This window comes from Syngnathus scovelli, chromosome 7 (genome assembly GCF_024217435.2).
Source record: "Syngnathus scovelli strain Florida chromosome 7, RoL_Ssco_1.2, whole genome shotgun sequence".
In the NCBI taxonomy this organism is placed as follows: Eukaryota; Metazoa; Chordata; class Actinopteri; order Syngnathiformes; family Syngnathidae; genus Syngnathus; species Syngnathus scovelli.
The window spans coordinates 5,124,280-5,136,789 of NC_090853.1; the positions used below are offsets into that span (position 1 = coordinate 5,124,280).

Here is a 12,510-nt window from a genome sequence, read left to right on the forward strand (position 1 = left end):
GTCTTAAAATCAAAGTTCAAGCTGTAGTAGCTGTAAAAACACAGAGGCATCTTAAATGCAAAATGATTTAAAAAAAATACCTTGTCTATTAATATAGAATATCTATGTGGTGTTTATCCACAAAGGACATTTTTATCTTGATGTTATGAGTAGTGTTTTAGATTTCCAGTGGCCAAAGTGGATTTAAAAAAAAAAGTTGGTTGTGTATGGAAAGTTACAGGTCAGGATAATAAACTAGTATTGTTTACTTTTTTACCAATGTGATCCATGATTCCTATGGCAGCCACTGATAACAAGCACAGACAATGGTGCTCACTTAAACCTTTGTCCCCATGCTTTTTTCGCCCCATCATTTGACACAGTTATATAAACAGGAAAGGGGAAAAAAAGCACAACGAATAAATAACGGTGATTAGGCCGGGAGGTGATGTCCACGAGTGTAGACTCACATGGACACACATGTTGTGCAGCGTGAGGCAAAATGAGTTCTACAATTCTGTTCCGCACCAAGAACCTTTTGTAATTATTGGGGTGACAAATGTTCTCACATCTAGAACTCCATAAGAAGTGCCACTAATACTACAAAATGGTGTTCCACAGCAATGGTGCTTGCTGTGTGATGCTGCTGTGATATGACACAGGTAAGAGTTTTTTTTGTGCGTTATTGCCAGTGCAGATTTAGCTTCACAAGCTGTGACCCACTTCGTGGAGCGGAATACTGAGCAGCCCGTTTGACGTCAAAACGCTGCCGCACGCTGTGGGCAAGTTGCGCTTGTGTGTGTATGACACACACAAGGACATTAGCATAATATTAGTTTTAACGATGGCGCACTAAAAATGTATACAGCTAAAGGCTCATCAAAGTTTGTGCTGCCAGGCGATTAAGTGGTGCCGTCACGCAATGCCAAGACATCTGAGCTCAAGAAATATGTTTACAGTTTATTTAACCCTAATTATATCGTGGTGAAATGAACTAAATTGTAGTGCTTGCTCAAAAGGAGGCTTTAAAAAAATACTCTATTAGTAGCTAGCTGTTGGTGGCTAAAGCTAACTAGTGCCTGCAGATATCTCCATGTGCCAAAGGCAGATAGATGACTGAGTCATCTCTTTGCCCCGATGGCTCAACTCGAGCTTCCGTTGCACAAACATGTCATATGTCACCATGGTGGTGTTGTGCTTGAGGCTGAACAACAACAGTGTCTTATTTACCTTTGTCAAGAAGGCTATCTTTTCATAGGTGCCCATTAGCAATGTTAGGATGAATACACAACAACCCAGTCAATACAATTCAGTATCATTTTGTTGAGCGATGGATGGGCAAGAACCCATTCAAGATGGTGAAGATCCAAATAAAATGCGGTATTTGTTTTGTATTCCACTTCATGTTTCAGTCAAGCACTTAGCCGTGCAAGACGGCAGCTATCTTAAAAGATTCACAATTTAGTGCTGCTCCAGGAAACTGGAGATCTGAGTGTCATTTTAGTTTTGCAAATGATATTCAACCACCTCTCTACCCAGCTTCAAACAGCCCACCTTGCATGTAAAAAGGCTTTTTGAGGTGGAAACATGAAGGGCACCCCCCTGCTGCCTGTGATGCCCCCTCCACTCGGCAGTCTACTTGAGCCTGACCTTTTTTCACTGACCGCTACCTGGATGAGCTTCAAATAGCTAACCCGGAGAGAAGAGACATCAGTGAAAATTCAATTGGCTCCAATGTTAGGAATGTGTGGAATAGGAAGTATAAGAAATATTGACAACATGTTTATTGATGACATGTCAGGGGGGGATGAAAAAGGAAATGTAAAATTTCTTTCTAGCTTCAGCGGTTTGAGTCGCGTAGGCGTTATTGATTCAATCCCAATTAGTTTGAAAAGATTTCCCCCCCCACCCGTAATATTGATGATTCATAGTATTTCGTAATTTGCTGTCATTTTCATAAGCCATTTTTGTAGCGCTGCCAATTTTGCATTCATGTCAATTAAAACAAAGAAGTCCACATTTACACTCAGTTGATCATATCCCTCCATTTGTCAGAGTGCATTCTGGGTAAAAAGCAGACGGCGTACAATGCTGCTCATCTCCCGAGAGGTTTTTTTTTCTTCCTTCCGCCTAATCACTGGCCAAGTAATGTTCTGTTCATTGTTTTTCAAAGCTCATCTGTGTCGTGAACAATTGGCTGCGAGTCAAAAGTGTCTCTTTAAATTGAGGTAATAACATCTCCACGCAAAGGACCAATGTGCCAGTAAAATGACAGTAATACGCTTCTGTCAAAATTGACCTTTTCGGCTTGGAACATTGCGGATAAACAAACAGCTGCTGTAATTTGATGTTCTTGGACAAATTTGCTCCTTATGTGTTGTTGAAACAATAGTAAAACACGGCACAGTTCAGTGGCATTACAAGCTACTGAGCATAAACAGAATTAACAAAGTTATTGTCTCAGCCATCACTATTCTCTTCACTGTTCCACGCAGTGACATCCTGACTACCTTTAAACACAGTAACTCTAAATTAGCATAAATACTACTAAAACTGTCCACGTTGATTTCGTTATGCCTACATCTGGTATTGTTTCTCTTCTTTGTCCTTCATCTTTAACGTTTCAAATATGAAGCTGTGTGTCCCTGGGGAGGCATTTCACACTCTTTCCACAACGGTTTTGAAAGGAAAGCCTTTTCCAGAATTTGCTCCGGCAAACAGTCATCTCGCACGCAACCCCCAACCACTTCCCGACACAAAAGTGCGAATGGCCAGAGCAGGTAGTTAAGACATTTCTAAAGTGCGTCAGTCCTGACGCCATTGCGCGGCTATGGATCAAAACCTTTTAGATTTCACACCAACAGGGGAATACAGATGTTGACAAAATTGTTGCCCCATGCCCCCTCCCCACCACTTAATGAAAGGAAAAAAGTATACACAATAAAAATATTTATAATAAAAATGTAATGAACTTTAACCAAAGAAAATAAGACATTGCTTTTGACTTGTCGTAATTTATTGCGTCAAATTTTTTGTCTGTGTGTGCATAGTCATACCTGCAATTTTAATATTCATGTGGCCATCCAGCAGCAGATTTTCTGCCTTCAAATCCCGGTGGACAATTTTGCGGTTGTGACAGTATTCCACCGCAGACAAGATCTGCCAGAACTTCCTCCTGGCCTCTATCTCACTTAGTCGGCCGTGCTTAGCCAGATAGTCTGCAACAAAAGTAGAGAGGAAAATGATTAAAATGATAAATGAAATCCAGTGATACAAAATCACATGGTAATTTGTTCACAGTTGACAATCTCAAACCAATTTGACACCTTCGGGAAATTTTGAAGAGGTCTGTTGGTGTGATCTTAAAACAAAATTCTTGGTCACCTGATAAAATGAAGTTTTAAAATCAGAGACTAGTAAAAACTGTTCAAATTTTAAAAAAAAATGAATGGTAATAAATGCTAGTAATTTATCTATTTTTCTAAAAGTGAAGACAATTTGTAATTTTACTATTGACACATGAAGTCGATGCATGATTTGTCTTCACGGGCCACATAAAATGATGTGGTGGGCCGTATCTGGACCCGGCGCCTTGAGTTTGACACCTATGTCTTGGATGAAAATGCACATCAAATATTTTAAGTAGAGCAAAATATTTCCCACGAGCCAGCAACGGACATCAAGTGGCAAATTATTCAAGGCCTCAAAGTCTTGTGGAATAAAAGCATCTCGAGGACGTTAAGACTCGTTTTTCTCTTGCTCCGAGGGAATGTTAAATCACCCACAGCACAGGAGACGAATTGCTAACATCAGAAAAAAAGCTACTGATTAGATAGTAGCTGGTACATTCCAAACGGGATGCCAGTCGGTGACCAGGGCCGCGCTTAATATTTTCATGTAAAGTTGCTAATCAAAAGAAACACCGCAGAGGGGAATGTGTCGAGGAGGTCCAAGAGAGCAGATCGCTAAAGGGACGTCATCCCTCCACGGTCTTTTGAGGCTGCAAGGAAACAAAATTGCCTGACGTGCCCTGGAGAATTTTAGGCAATGGGAGGAGAACCCCTGAGGACACAGATTCAATTTGAGGTTTACTGCTTGACTTTGATATTTGCAAATCATTATCACTATGTGTTGGATTAAGGAAAGACTATAATATAGTTAGGTTGTTTACAAGTCAAGTCAAGTCAAGTCAAAGACTATATTTAATAAAGTTAGGTTGTTTACAACACTTGAAATATTTCAAGTGAATAGCATAAATAAAGTTTTCTCAGCCGGTTCCCTTGACAGGAAAATATAAATCAGTGTTTTGGACAAAAGCACACTACGTGTCCAACGTCAGGTTTAAGCACTGACCCATGTAAAGCTTTTGTTTCCAAAAGAGCGCACATACTTTGAACTCCAGTTGAACAAGCCATCTTTAATTACCGGGCCGTTAAGTAGGAAATGAGTACCCAAAGCGAGTCAAAGTCAAGCAGGATGAATAATCCCCAGATCCAATGTTGGCCAGGCCAAAGAACTCAACAGAACAAGGGTGACTCATAGCTGTATTAGGGAACAGATCACCAGTCACTGAGCTATGCCAGAGAGCCGGCGGAGGAATTGAGAGAGTTTCGTAACAGCTGCTCAGGTTTAGACGGGACAAACAGTGTGTCTACAGGGAAGATTGCTGGATCGATCCTTGGCCTAGCTTCAGATCACGCCGCGGTTGGAAAGAGGAGAGAGTCTGCGGGTGTGAAGTACAAGGGGCAAAAAAAAAAAAAACACTCGGTCTTTTTCCACATCAGTAACCGATAGCCGAGCCAACCGACCACATTCGAGTCACATCTATGCCGCGTGTCGAGAGACGGCGGTGCTTATTTCCTTCTGGAGCGATTCAAATGGCTCGGAGCCAGCTGGAGCTCAGCTCGGTTTTAATATACTACAACTATGATTTGATTTTTGTTTGGTTGAGACCTGTATATTTCAATAGTTTTGAAAATAAATGGATTGAGACGACATATGATCCAAAAAGTACATTTTCATCAATCCAGGTGGCGCTGTTCTCTTAAACTATAATGTTACAATTGAAGCATCATCAACTTTAAAAGACATTAATGATATGTCGGTAGATATAATTTTATAGTATCTGAATCCTATTCTAGCCTGGTGATTAAATTTCATTACTGTATATTTAGAGCTCTATTAATCTATAAATTTAGGTTCGTAGGCGTAACATTGAAGCATGATGTTATTCCATGTAATGTTAGTTTTATATTACAGCTAATCTTTGAAAGACTTAATTAAAGCCGAGACCCATCGAGAATTTTAAAATCGTTCAGGTATTGTTTTATGTCAACAATACTATTTATTTTAAAGGTCAGTTCACTCCGAGGGCTCTACTGGGTGTAAATTTCAAACGATGATAGTCAAACTATTTCTTTTCTGACAGAGCAAGATCCCCGAGTGATGATAACCGATACGAGATACTTGAAGTAGCTGGGGTCCAACAATTGTTTGTCTTTCAGCTTTTGACTGGTTTGAAATCTAATCTGTGATCACTTGACAGAAGCGGCACGAAGCTGGCAGACAATTTTCTACATCACTCCCACCATGCAAGCACTGGTACTGGTAGTTATTTTTTCCCCCCAGCAAGAAGATTATTAACTTATTAACTACTCGCAATACTGTCTCGATTTCAAATAAATGACATATGCGTGCCGTGTACACGTAGTTTGCTTATGCAACAGCACATGACATTCCACAGACAGGACGGGATGTATCGGTGTGGTTCCTTATTTATAAAAGCTTTCGTCCTTGAAATCAAATTAGTCAAGTGTGCAAGTGAGTTTCACCGATGATGTAACAATCACTCGTGTCCATGAGAAAACAGCTGCTGGTGGGATTACTTTACTCATGACTCCTTTGCGGTAGGTAGGTCAAAACATTTTCAAAGGTTCTTTCCTAGCTAACTATTATTCTTAAAATCCACAATGGTTTTGTAAATTTTCTCGAGTACAGTAACATAAAATATATGATTGAGACAAATGGGCTGATTGTTTTGCTGAAATATCAAAAGAGATGCAGATTGACTAGAAACACATTTTACGCAGTCATTTTTTTTTTTTTTTTTTACGAGTGACCCCATGATATGCCAGAGGGCTCATGAGCAAACGCAAATTGACAGCTTATGCAAATAGGGCGGTGTATCAGAAATAGGAATTCTTTGAAGGCAACAATGGTTCCTTCCTTTCCCATCAGGCAGACTGAGATCTGTGTGAGTGAGCGAGCGAGCTGCCAGCTTCGACGCTCCCCTCATCACACCAGTAGTGCTTTCTTAAATATGCATGCCCTACATTTCCCCACCACCTTCCAAATTCAAATGGATGTCGCCACACGCTTCTCCATTCTATTCTTCTTCCTATTCTATTGAGCCTCCACTCACTGGACTGCTGCTGTATTTGCATTTGACCCAATTTCCAAGTTTGATCCGTTTTGAAATCTCTTGAAGCGCGGCATAAGCAGCTCAATTCAAAATTGCCTTATTGTGGGGGGGAATGTTTTGAAATACAAACAACTAGTTGGACCTTTAAGGTCCCACCGCTGGCGATTGTACAAATCAATGTAATAAAACACTTTCGATATCTGGCTGTCTGAGTCAAAGTGCCGCTGCTGCAACTGATGACGCCATATACGCTGGCTCTTGCGTAACAATATTCCATTGTGCAATCAGGGCAAGGGGGTCAGAGGAATCGGGACACAATGGTTTTCTAAATCCCGGCGATGATCCGAGAGGAAATATACAGACTGTGCAATGTGAAATATCCATCCGTCATTGGTTATCTAAGAGAGACACGGGCAAACGAGGTGAGAATGAGACGCGGCGGCAGCTGTACATGCCATCCCTTCTCTTTTGGCAAAAGCAGCAGTGAAGCCGTCTATTTTTGATTTTTTTTTTTTCCTTTTCAGTTTTTCGTTCTGTCTGCTTCCTAGCGCGCTGTGGGTCACATGAGCCGGACTGGCAGTTGCTGAGTCAACATCACAAGTGGAACACTGGCCTCAAAGACACGCAAAGACTGTTTGTTACGTAGACTGTTGAGTAATGCTCTCCAATCAACTGTGTCTGGAATTAGGCTTTATACATTCTCAGACAGTCTCATAGGTCAGGTTGATAAGCGGATCGTGATCTGCTTGCATATCGTTCATATCAGATCAATCTTTCTGTGCCACACGTCACAAGAGTTGTTCATATTACAACTGAGCCGATGAATTAAATGTATGGGTTCTCCATTACTGTCATAATTTCATGTGACAATCGCTGTACGAACAAAAAATAATAGTTGCAAATTTGCGGGTCTCAGTAAATAGGTTTTTCACAAATTGTGATCCTAAGTAATCACATTTAGAAAACAGCTCTTCAAATATTTGATTGACTAGCCTGAGGTGTCATTAGACAATTGAAATGATTCCAGAAATATTTGTCTTTCAAAGAACTCACTGCTGCAGTTGATGCAATCCTTGCAACAAAAAAAAAAAAAAAAAACCCTACTTGATTTCTGGTCCCCAAGTATGTCCCGTTGGCTGGGTTTAGAGATATCACATGGCACACACTTGTCTGGTCTCAACAGACAAAGATTAAGATCTGGTTATGTTCCTTCTGAGTGGCTTTATTTGTGCTAGGCATTGGCATAAACACGGTGCATCGTCCAAGACTATATGTACGAAAATGCTTACGCGACGACTTCCGCGACGTGATAGCACTTAAGCGGAAAAAAGTAACTCTGTTCCTCAACAATCAGACGTGTGCCTTCGATGCGACCTTCTGCTGTTACATAATGCAAAGGGCTATATATATATAACATCGAACCATTCAGACTTGATTCAGAAAAAATGACTAAATGCGTGGGTGTGTTTCGTTCAGTCGTCTCGACCGACAATCATTCATGGAGTCTACTTCACACTTGTCGGTTGTATTGTTGCCTGTGGGTGTTGAGTTTGAAAAGGGTATTTTTTGCGTGTGTAAGGGTCAAGGGGGTGCCAGATATTTCTATTCCTGGTACCTTTATAGGCCACATCATCTATGCGCGTGTGAAGAGTCCATTGTTAGTCGTCAGGGGGCGAGTAGCTACAAATGGTGATTAAGCTTTTCCACATGCTAATTTGCTACTGATGTGTTTTCAAAATTGTGCTTTTGAGAGATTTGGTCAAAACAATGACAACATTTGTGAGGTTTTCAGAAAAGTTCCGAGAATTATGTCCATGTGTGTATATCAGTTTATATATAGATGTTTGCCTATCCTGTCTCTCATACGTCAATTTTAATATTACTTGTGTAGTGCAAATAGAGCTAATGGCTCAGCGGGTAAATAGTGTGTTTTTATGCTGCTACAGTCTGCAGATGCAAAACAACGATAACTTTAGCACTCATCGTGTAATCGACTGCTGTGAAACCTTTTATTTAATCAGCTTTAATGACATGCAGAAGTATGCAGAAACTAAATCAACATCAGTTGATTCTACCGTCGAGCAATGAATCCAACGTTTCTCCTTTTAAAGTCATGTTCACTCACATGTGCAGCATGTGACATACACTTGATCAGGACATTGATCTCAGATTTCTATCACAGGATGACTGCCACTGAGGTCCGTAAACCACGTGACGGTTGCAACCAATCTCAAACTTGTTTGTTTAAAGCGACGCATCGGGGAAGGTATGTGGTGAAACAGAGTTGGGAGGGACACAAAAGGTTGTGCGTGCTGACAATGCATTTGAAAAGATCACTCACCGAAGATCTCCCCATTCTTGGCATACTCCGTGACCAGGTAGAGCATGTTCTTTGTCTCCATCACCTAAGGAGGGCAGAGGGCAGTATTGAATAGAAATACACACAAAGACATCACACCTACATTTTTTTTTTTTTTTGACCGCTGAAATAACCCAATCAACACTTTCACAAGGATCGAGGGGAAACAATGAATGTGTGGATACGACAATAGTGCACACAGAGAGTGGAGGTGGACGGGTAGATATCTGAATGGGACTCGAAAAACCATGGCTGTGCTTGCTCAATGCGGCGGTGTGTGGGAGGCGGAGACCCAATTTAGAAGCAGAAACATTCAGGAGATCAAACAGAATTAAATGTGGAGAGCGGAGGGTGAATCAGACACACCGAGCCAGACGTTCACACTCGGGATCCCACTCTTTTTGTTGATGATCAATTTTCCATCTGCTCCACTGACAAAAATCATTGAGTGAAGAAATGTTTTCTTGGAAAAGGTGCAGCATTGTTTCATAACACATTTGGGCTCTGCTCCGGTGATAAGGAAGCTGGAGTTATGCATCAAGCAAATGAACAAAAAAAAAGAAAAGATTTTTGGCCCTCATTCTGGAATTTAATGTCTTCTTGTATCAGAGACTAATATTTAACTTTTTATTTAATTCAATGACATGTCATTGTGATTGATTTAGTTGATAATGGAGGTACTATTTATTTATTTATTTATTTATTTATTTATTTATTTATTTATTTATTTATTTATATCAAGCAGCTCACTGCAGTATGCAAACCGCACCTGCATAGCATTAAAAAAAACAGTAATCCTAAAAGTGGTGACAGTGAGCCTCCCTAACACGCCATTGCGGTAGCTTTCGGTTATTAGCTGTCCCTGCCGTAAACAGACTCCTTGTTGTGACGACATGCTATGCAGGGAAATGACTCTCGCCCATTATGTGTCATGTCATAACATAAGATGCGGTACAAGCGGAAGGTTCATACTTGAAATTCCAGACAGGGCAAAGCGATGCGCCGTCGCTTTGTGACAAGCATGCAACCAGGCCCTTCTCCAATTATGATCTATGAACCAAGCCTTATGGTTGGCATGCTGAGCACACGTACAAACGATCATGATTTGCGATCGCTCTTGTTCAGTGCTAAGTCAAGATAATGGTGAGGCATGTTAGCCATCTAAAGAACCCATCTTTAGTCCAGTGGTGCATACTGGGGAAAAAAAAAACATATACACCGCAATGTTGACTGCAACTATTTTTAAAGCATTCTAATGTGGTTATGTTTATTTAATTTTCAGGCTGATGCCTTGTACAGACAGACAACACAAGCGCTCACCTCCATATTTATTCCCATTTTCACTAATGGATGATGGACTGGACGGTTGTCACAATCCTATTTTCCATTAAAGTGTATAGCAAACACCAAAACAATTGAATTGTCCCCAATGACACAATGTCACAAATGACAAACGAGAGTAGGGACCATTGTGCCTGTGCCTGCGTGCTTCCCTTTACTGGCTCGGGCGTCCCACTGGGCCACAAGGCCAACGCCGGTTTGAGACGGGAGAAGAAATCACTAATTGACCCGAACTGATTGGTTGGCTATGCCTTTGGAAAGAATGACACCCACCAAAATAACATGGCAGAGTACTGGAACATGGCCACGTGGTTGTTGTGTAAGGATAATGAACATTTGTCCACTTTGTCCAACAACAAGCTTATGTAATTTCACAGATATTGCTAGCGTGTTGATGTTATTGTGTCAGATTTTTGAAGTTTCTTTCCAAGGTACTTAGTTAACCAAATTCAACAGTTATGCATGTTCAATTTGGGATTTTGGTTCCAAGCTGCTGCCTTTTTTTTAACACCACCATCAAATTTGTCATTAGCCTAAAAGTATTTGGATAATCTGTGACTAATCTTTGTGTATTACCCTTATTGACAACTCCTGGAGACTTATCAGAAAACTGATTGTGCCGTATGTAGTCTGCTTTGCATTGTAGCGCTCTGGAATTCCTGGCTCATACCCCTAACAAACATTACAAAATGCGCCAAACAAAAAATTTCCAAACAGATGCAGATCATTATAGCAAAGGGGGTGGGGGAGGTGCCTTCAGCAAAGCCAAATGAAGGATAAAGACGGATGCTGCAATGATCAGAAAGCGCTGACATGACGACTGCAGTTAAAGACCGCAATGTACTTCTTATGAGATATTTTACTCTTTCGTGGCGTGAACGAATAATTCTTTTCAAAACTCATCCAGACACATTTCAGGTCTGGTCAGTTGTCATGCAAAGTGCACGTGACAAGGTGCAGAACACACAGACACATCCTGGTGTCAGGATCGTCAAGACAACTGTTTGTTTGCGGAGCATTAGGATGTTGTCTTGGACCGATCCAATTCCCTAAGGACAACAGGAAAGGTGTCTAACTAGGAAAAAGCTGCTCGACAGTTTTTAGGAGCAACATTTGTTATTTAATTAATTATACAAATTAATATAATTATATTCATCAATATAATGATATATATTTATAATTATATATACATTTTAATATTTTTAACAAAAATACTGACAAATTTTAAATATCCCAAAAAAGGGCCGAGTTGACCTTTACCTGATAGAGCTTGATGATATGCGGATGATCCAGCATTTTCATGATCTGCACTTCTCTGTAGATCTTCTCAAGATTGACTGCATCCAACTGGGTCTTGTCAATGATTTTAATGGCCACCTGCAAAGAAATGCCGCAAAATTTACATTTTTAATTGCACAACTGATTAGTACTGACAAGTTTCTGAACCTTCAACTTTTTTTTTTTTACCTACTGTTCACTTTGTCACGCTTGTGATGGCTTTGTAAACATTGTTCGACTTCTTTGGGGGAAAAAAAAAAAAATCTTCTTTCAACTTTATGGCTCTCATTAAGACTATTTTGGGCCGGGTCAAATAATTATTACTCGACGGACCTCGGAGAAATCTCTATTGGTCTGCAGTGTTCTCTCAAGCTGCAAGAGCAAACAAGAGGACAGCCCAGTTCCCCCCTCACAGCTGTGATTCCTCACGTACAAAGTGGAAAGAAACGCCACTGTGTTTTGAGAAAACACACACGGCATTGTGCTACTGTCCACATGCCCGGACCACAGCACAAACAGTACGTTGCTCAAAAGAAAATGATCGCACTGATAACTATGTCATCCTAAATCAGTCAGGGTCAACCGTTAAAAACATCATTGAGTGCTTTAGGATTATTAATAGTTGAAATCCACCGTATGTGTCATTTTTACAAAGAAACGGCTGAGTGTGTCATGAAGCCATCTTATTCCTGAACTGGCTTGATAAATTTCAACTGAAGCGTGATTTTCACAATCATGATCTCGCAATCAACAACACGTTTTACTGTACGCCATTTTAGTGACTCATAAAAAAACAAATGAATTACAACAGTTGTTCTCGTATAAAAGTCTTGCGTGATTTGCAGGGTACATCCGGAAAGTTCAACTTCTATTAATTTGAGTAGTTACAGATTTCCAAACATTTTTTCACTCCAGGAAACAATCCCAATTATCCATTACAAAACAGTACAATTTGACAGATTTGGAACTTGCTTTAGTTTAGGGCTCAAAGACGACTTTGACATGGCCTTGAAGGAATCAAATCAAAGAACCTTGTGCATGTTCATTTGAGGAAAAGGCCTTCAACTCACACTGAAAGTTACGTACAGAGGATAAGAGCTTCGGAAGATGAATGAAAAAAAAAAAACATGGA

At 40.4% G+C, this 12,510-nt stretch overlaps 2 protein-coding genes across 4 annotated transcripts in view; one reads left to right on the plus strand and one right to left on the minus strand.

Moving 5' to 3' along the window:
* Positions 1–12,231, plus strand: part of ppp2r1bb (protein phosphatase 2, regulatory subunit A, beta b) — a 44,096-nt gene extending 31,865 nt beyond the window's left edge. The window contains exon 12 of the mRNA XM_068651468.1: positions 12,143–12,231. Coding sequence (XP_068507569.1) covers positions 12,143–12,216 — 74 coding nt within the window. The 3' untranslated portion in view covers positions 12,217–12,231. The remainder of the gene's footprint in view (positions 1–12,142) is intronic.
* Positions 1–12,510, minus strand: part of sik2b (salt-inducible kinase 2b) — a 28,699-nt gene that overhangs the window by 13,387 nt on the left and 2,802 nt on the right. For 2 of the 3 annotated variants that reach the window (XM_049726750.2, XM_049726749.2), the window contains exons 2-4: positions 11,361–11,477; positions 8,742–8,805; positions 3,036–3,197 (exon numbers count right to left, since the gene is read on the minus strand). In XM_049726750.2, the coding sequence (XP_049582707.1) occupies positions 3,036–3,197; positions 8,742–8,805; positions 11,361–11,477 (343 nt within the window). Of the gene's footprint in view, positions 1–3,035; positions 3,198–8,741; positions 8,806–11,360; positions 11,478–11,567; positions 12,145–12,510 lie in introns of those variants that run through there. The other variant, XM_049726751.2, reaches the window with a different exon arrangement.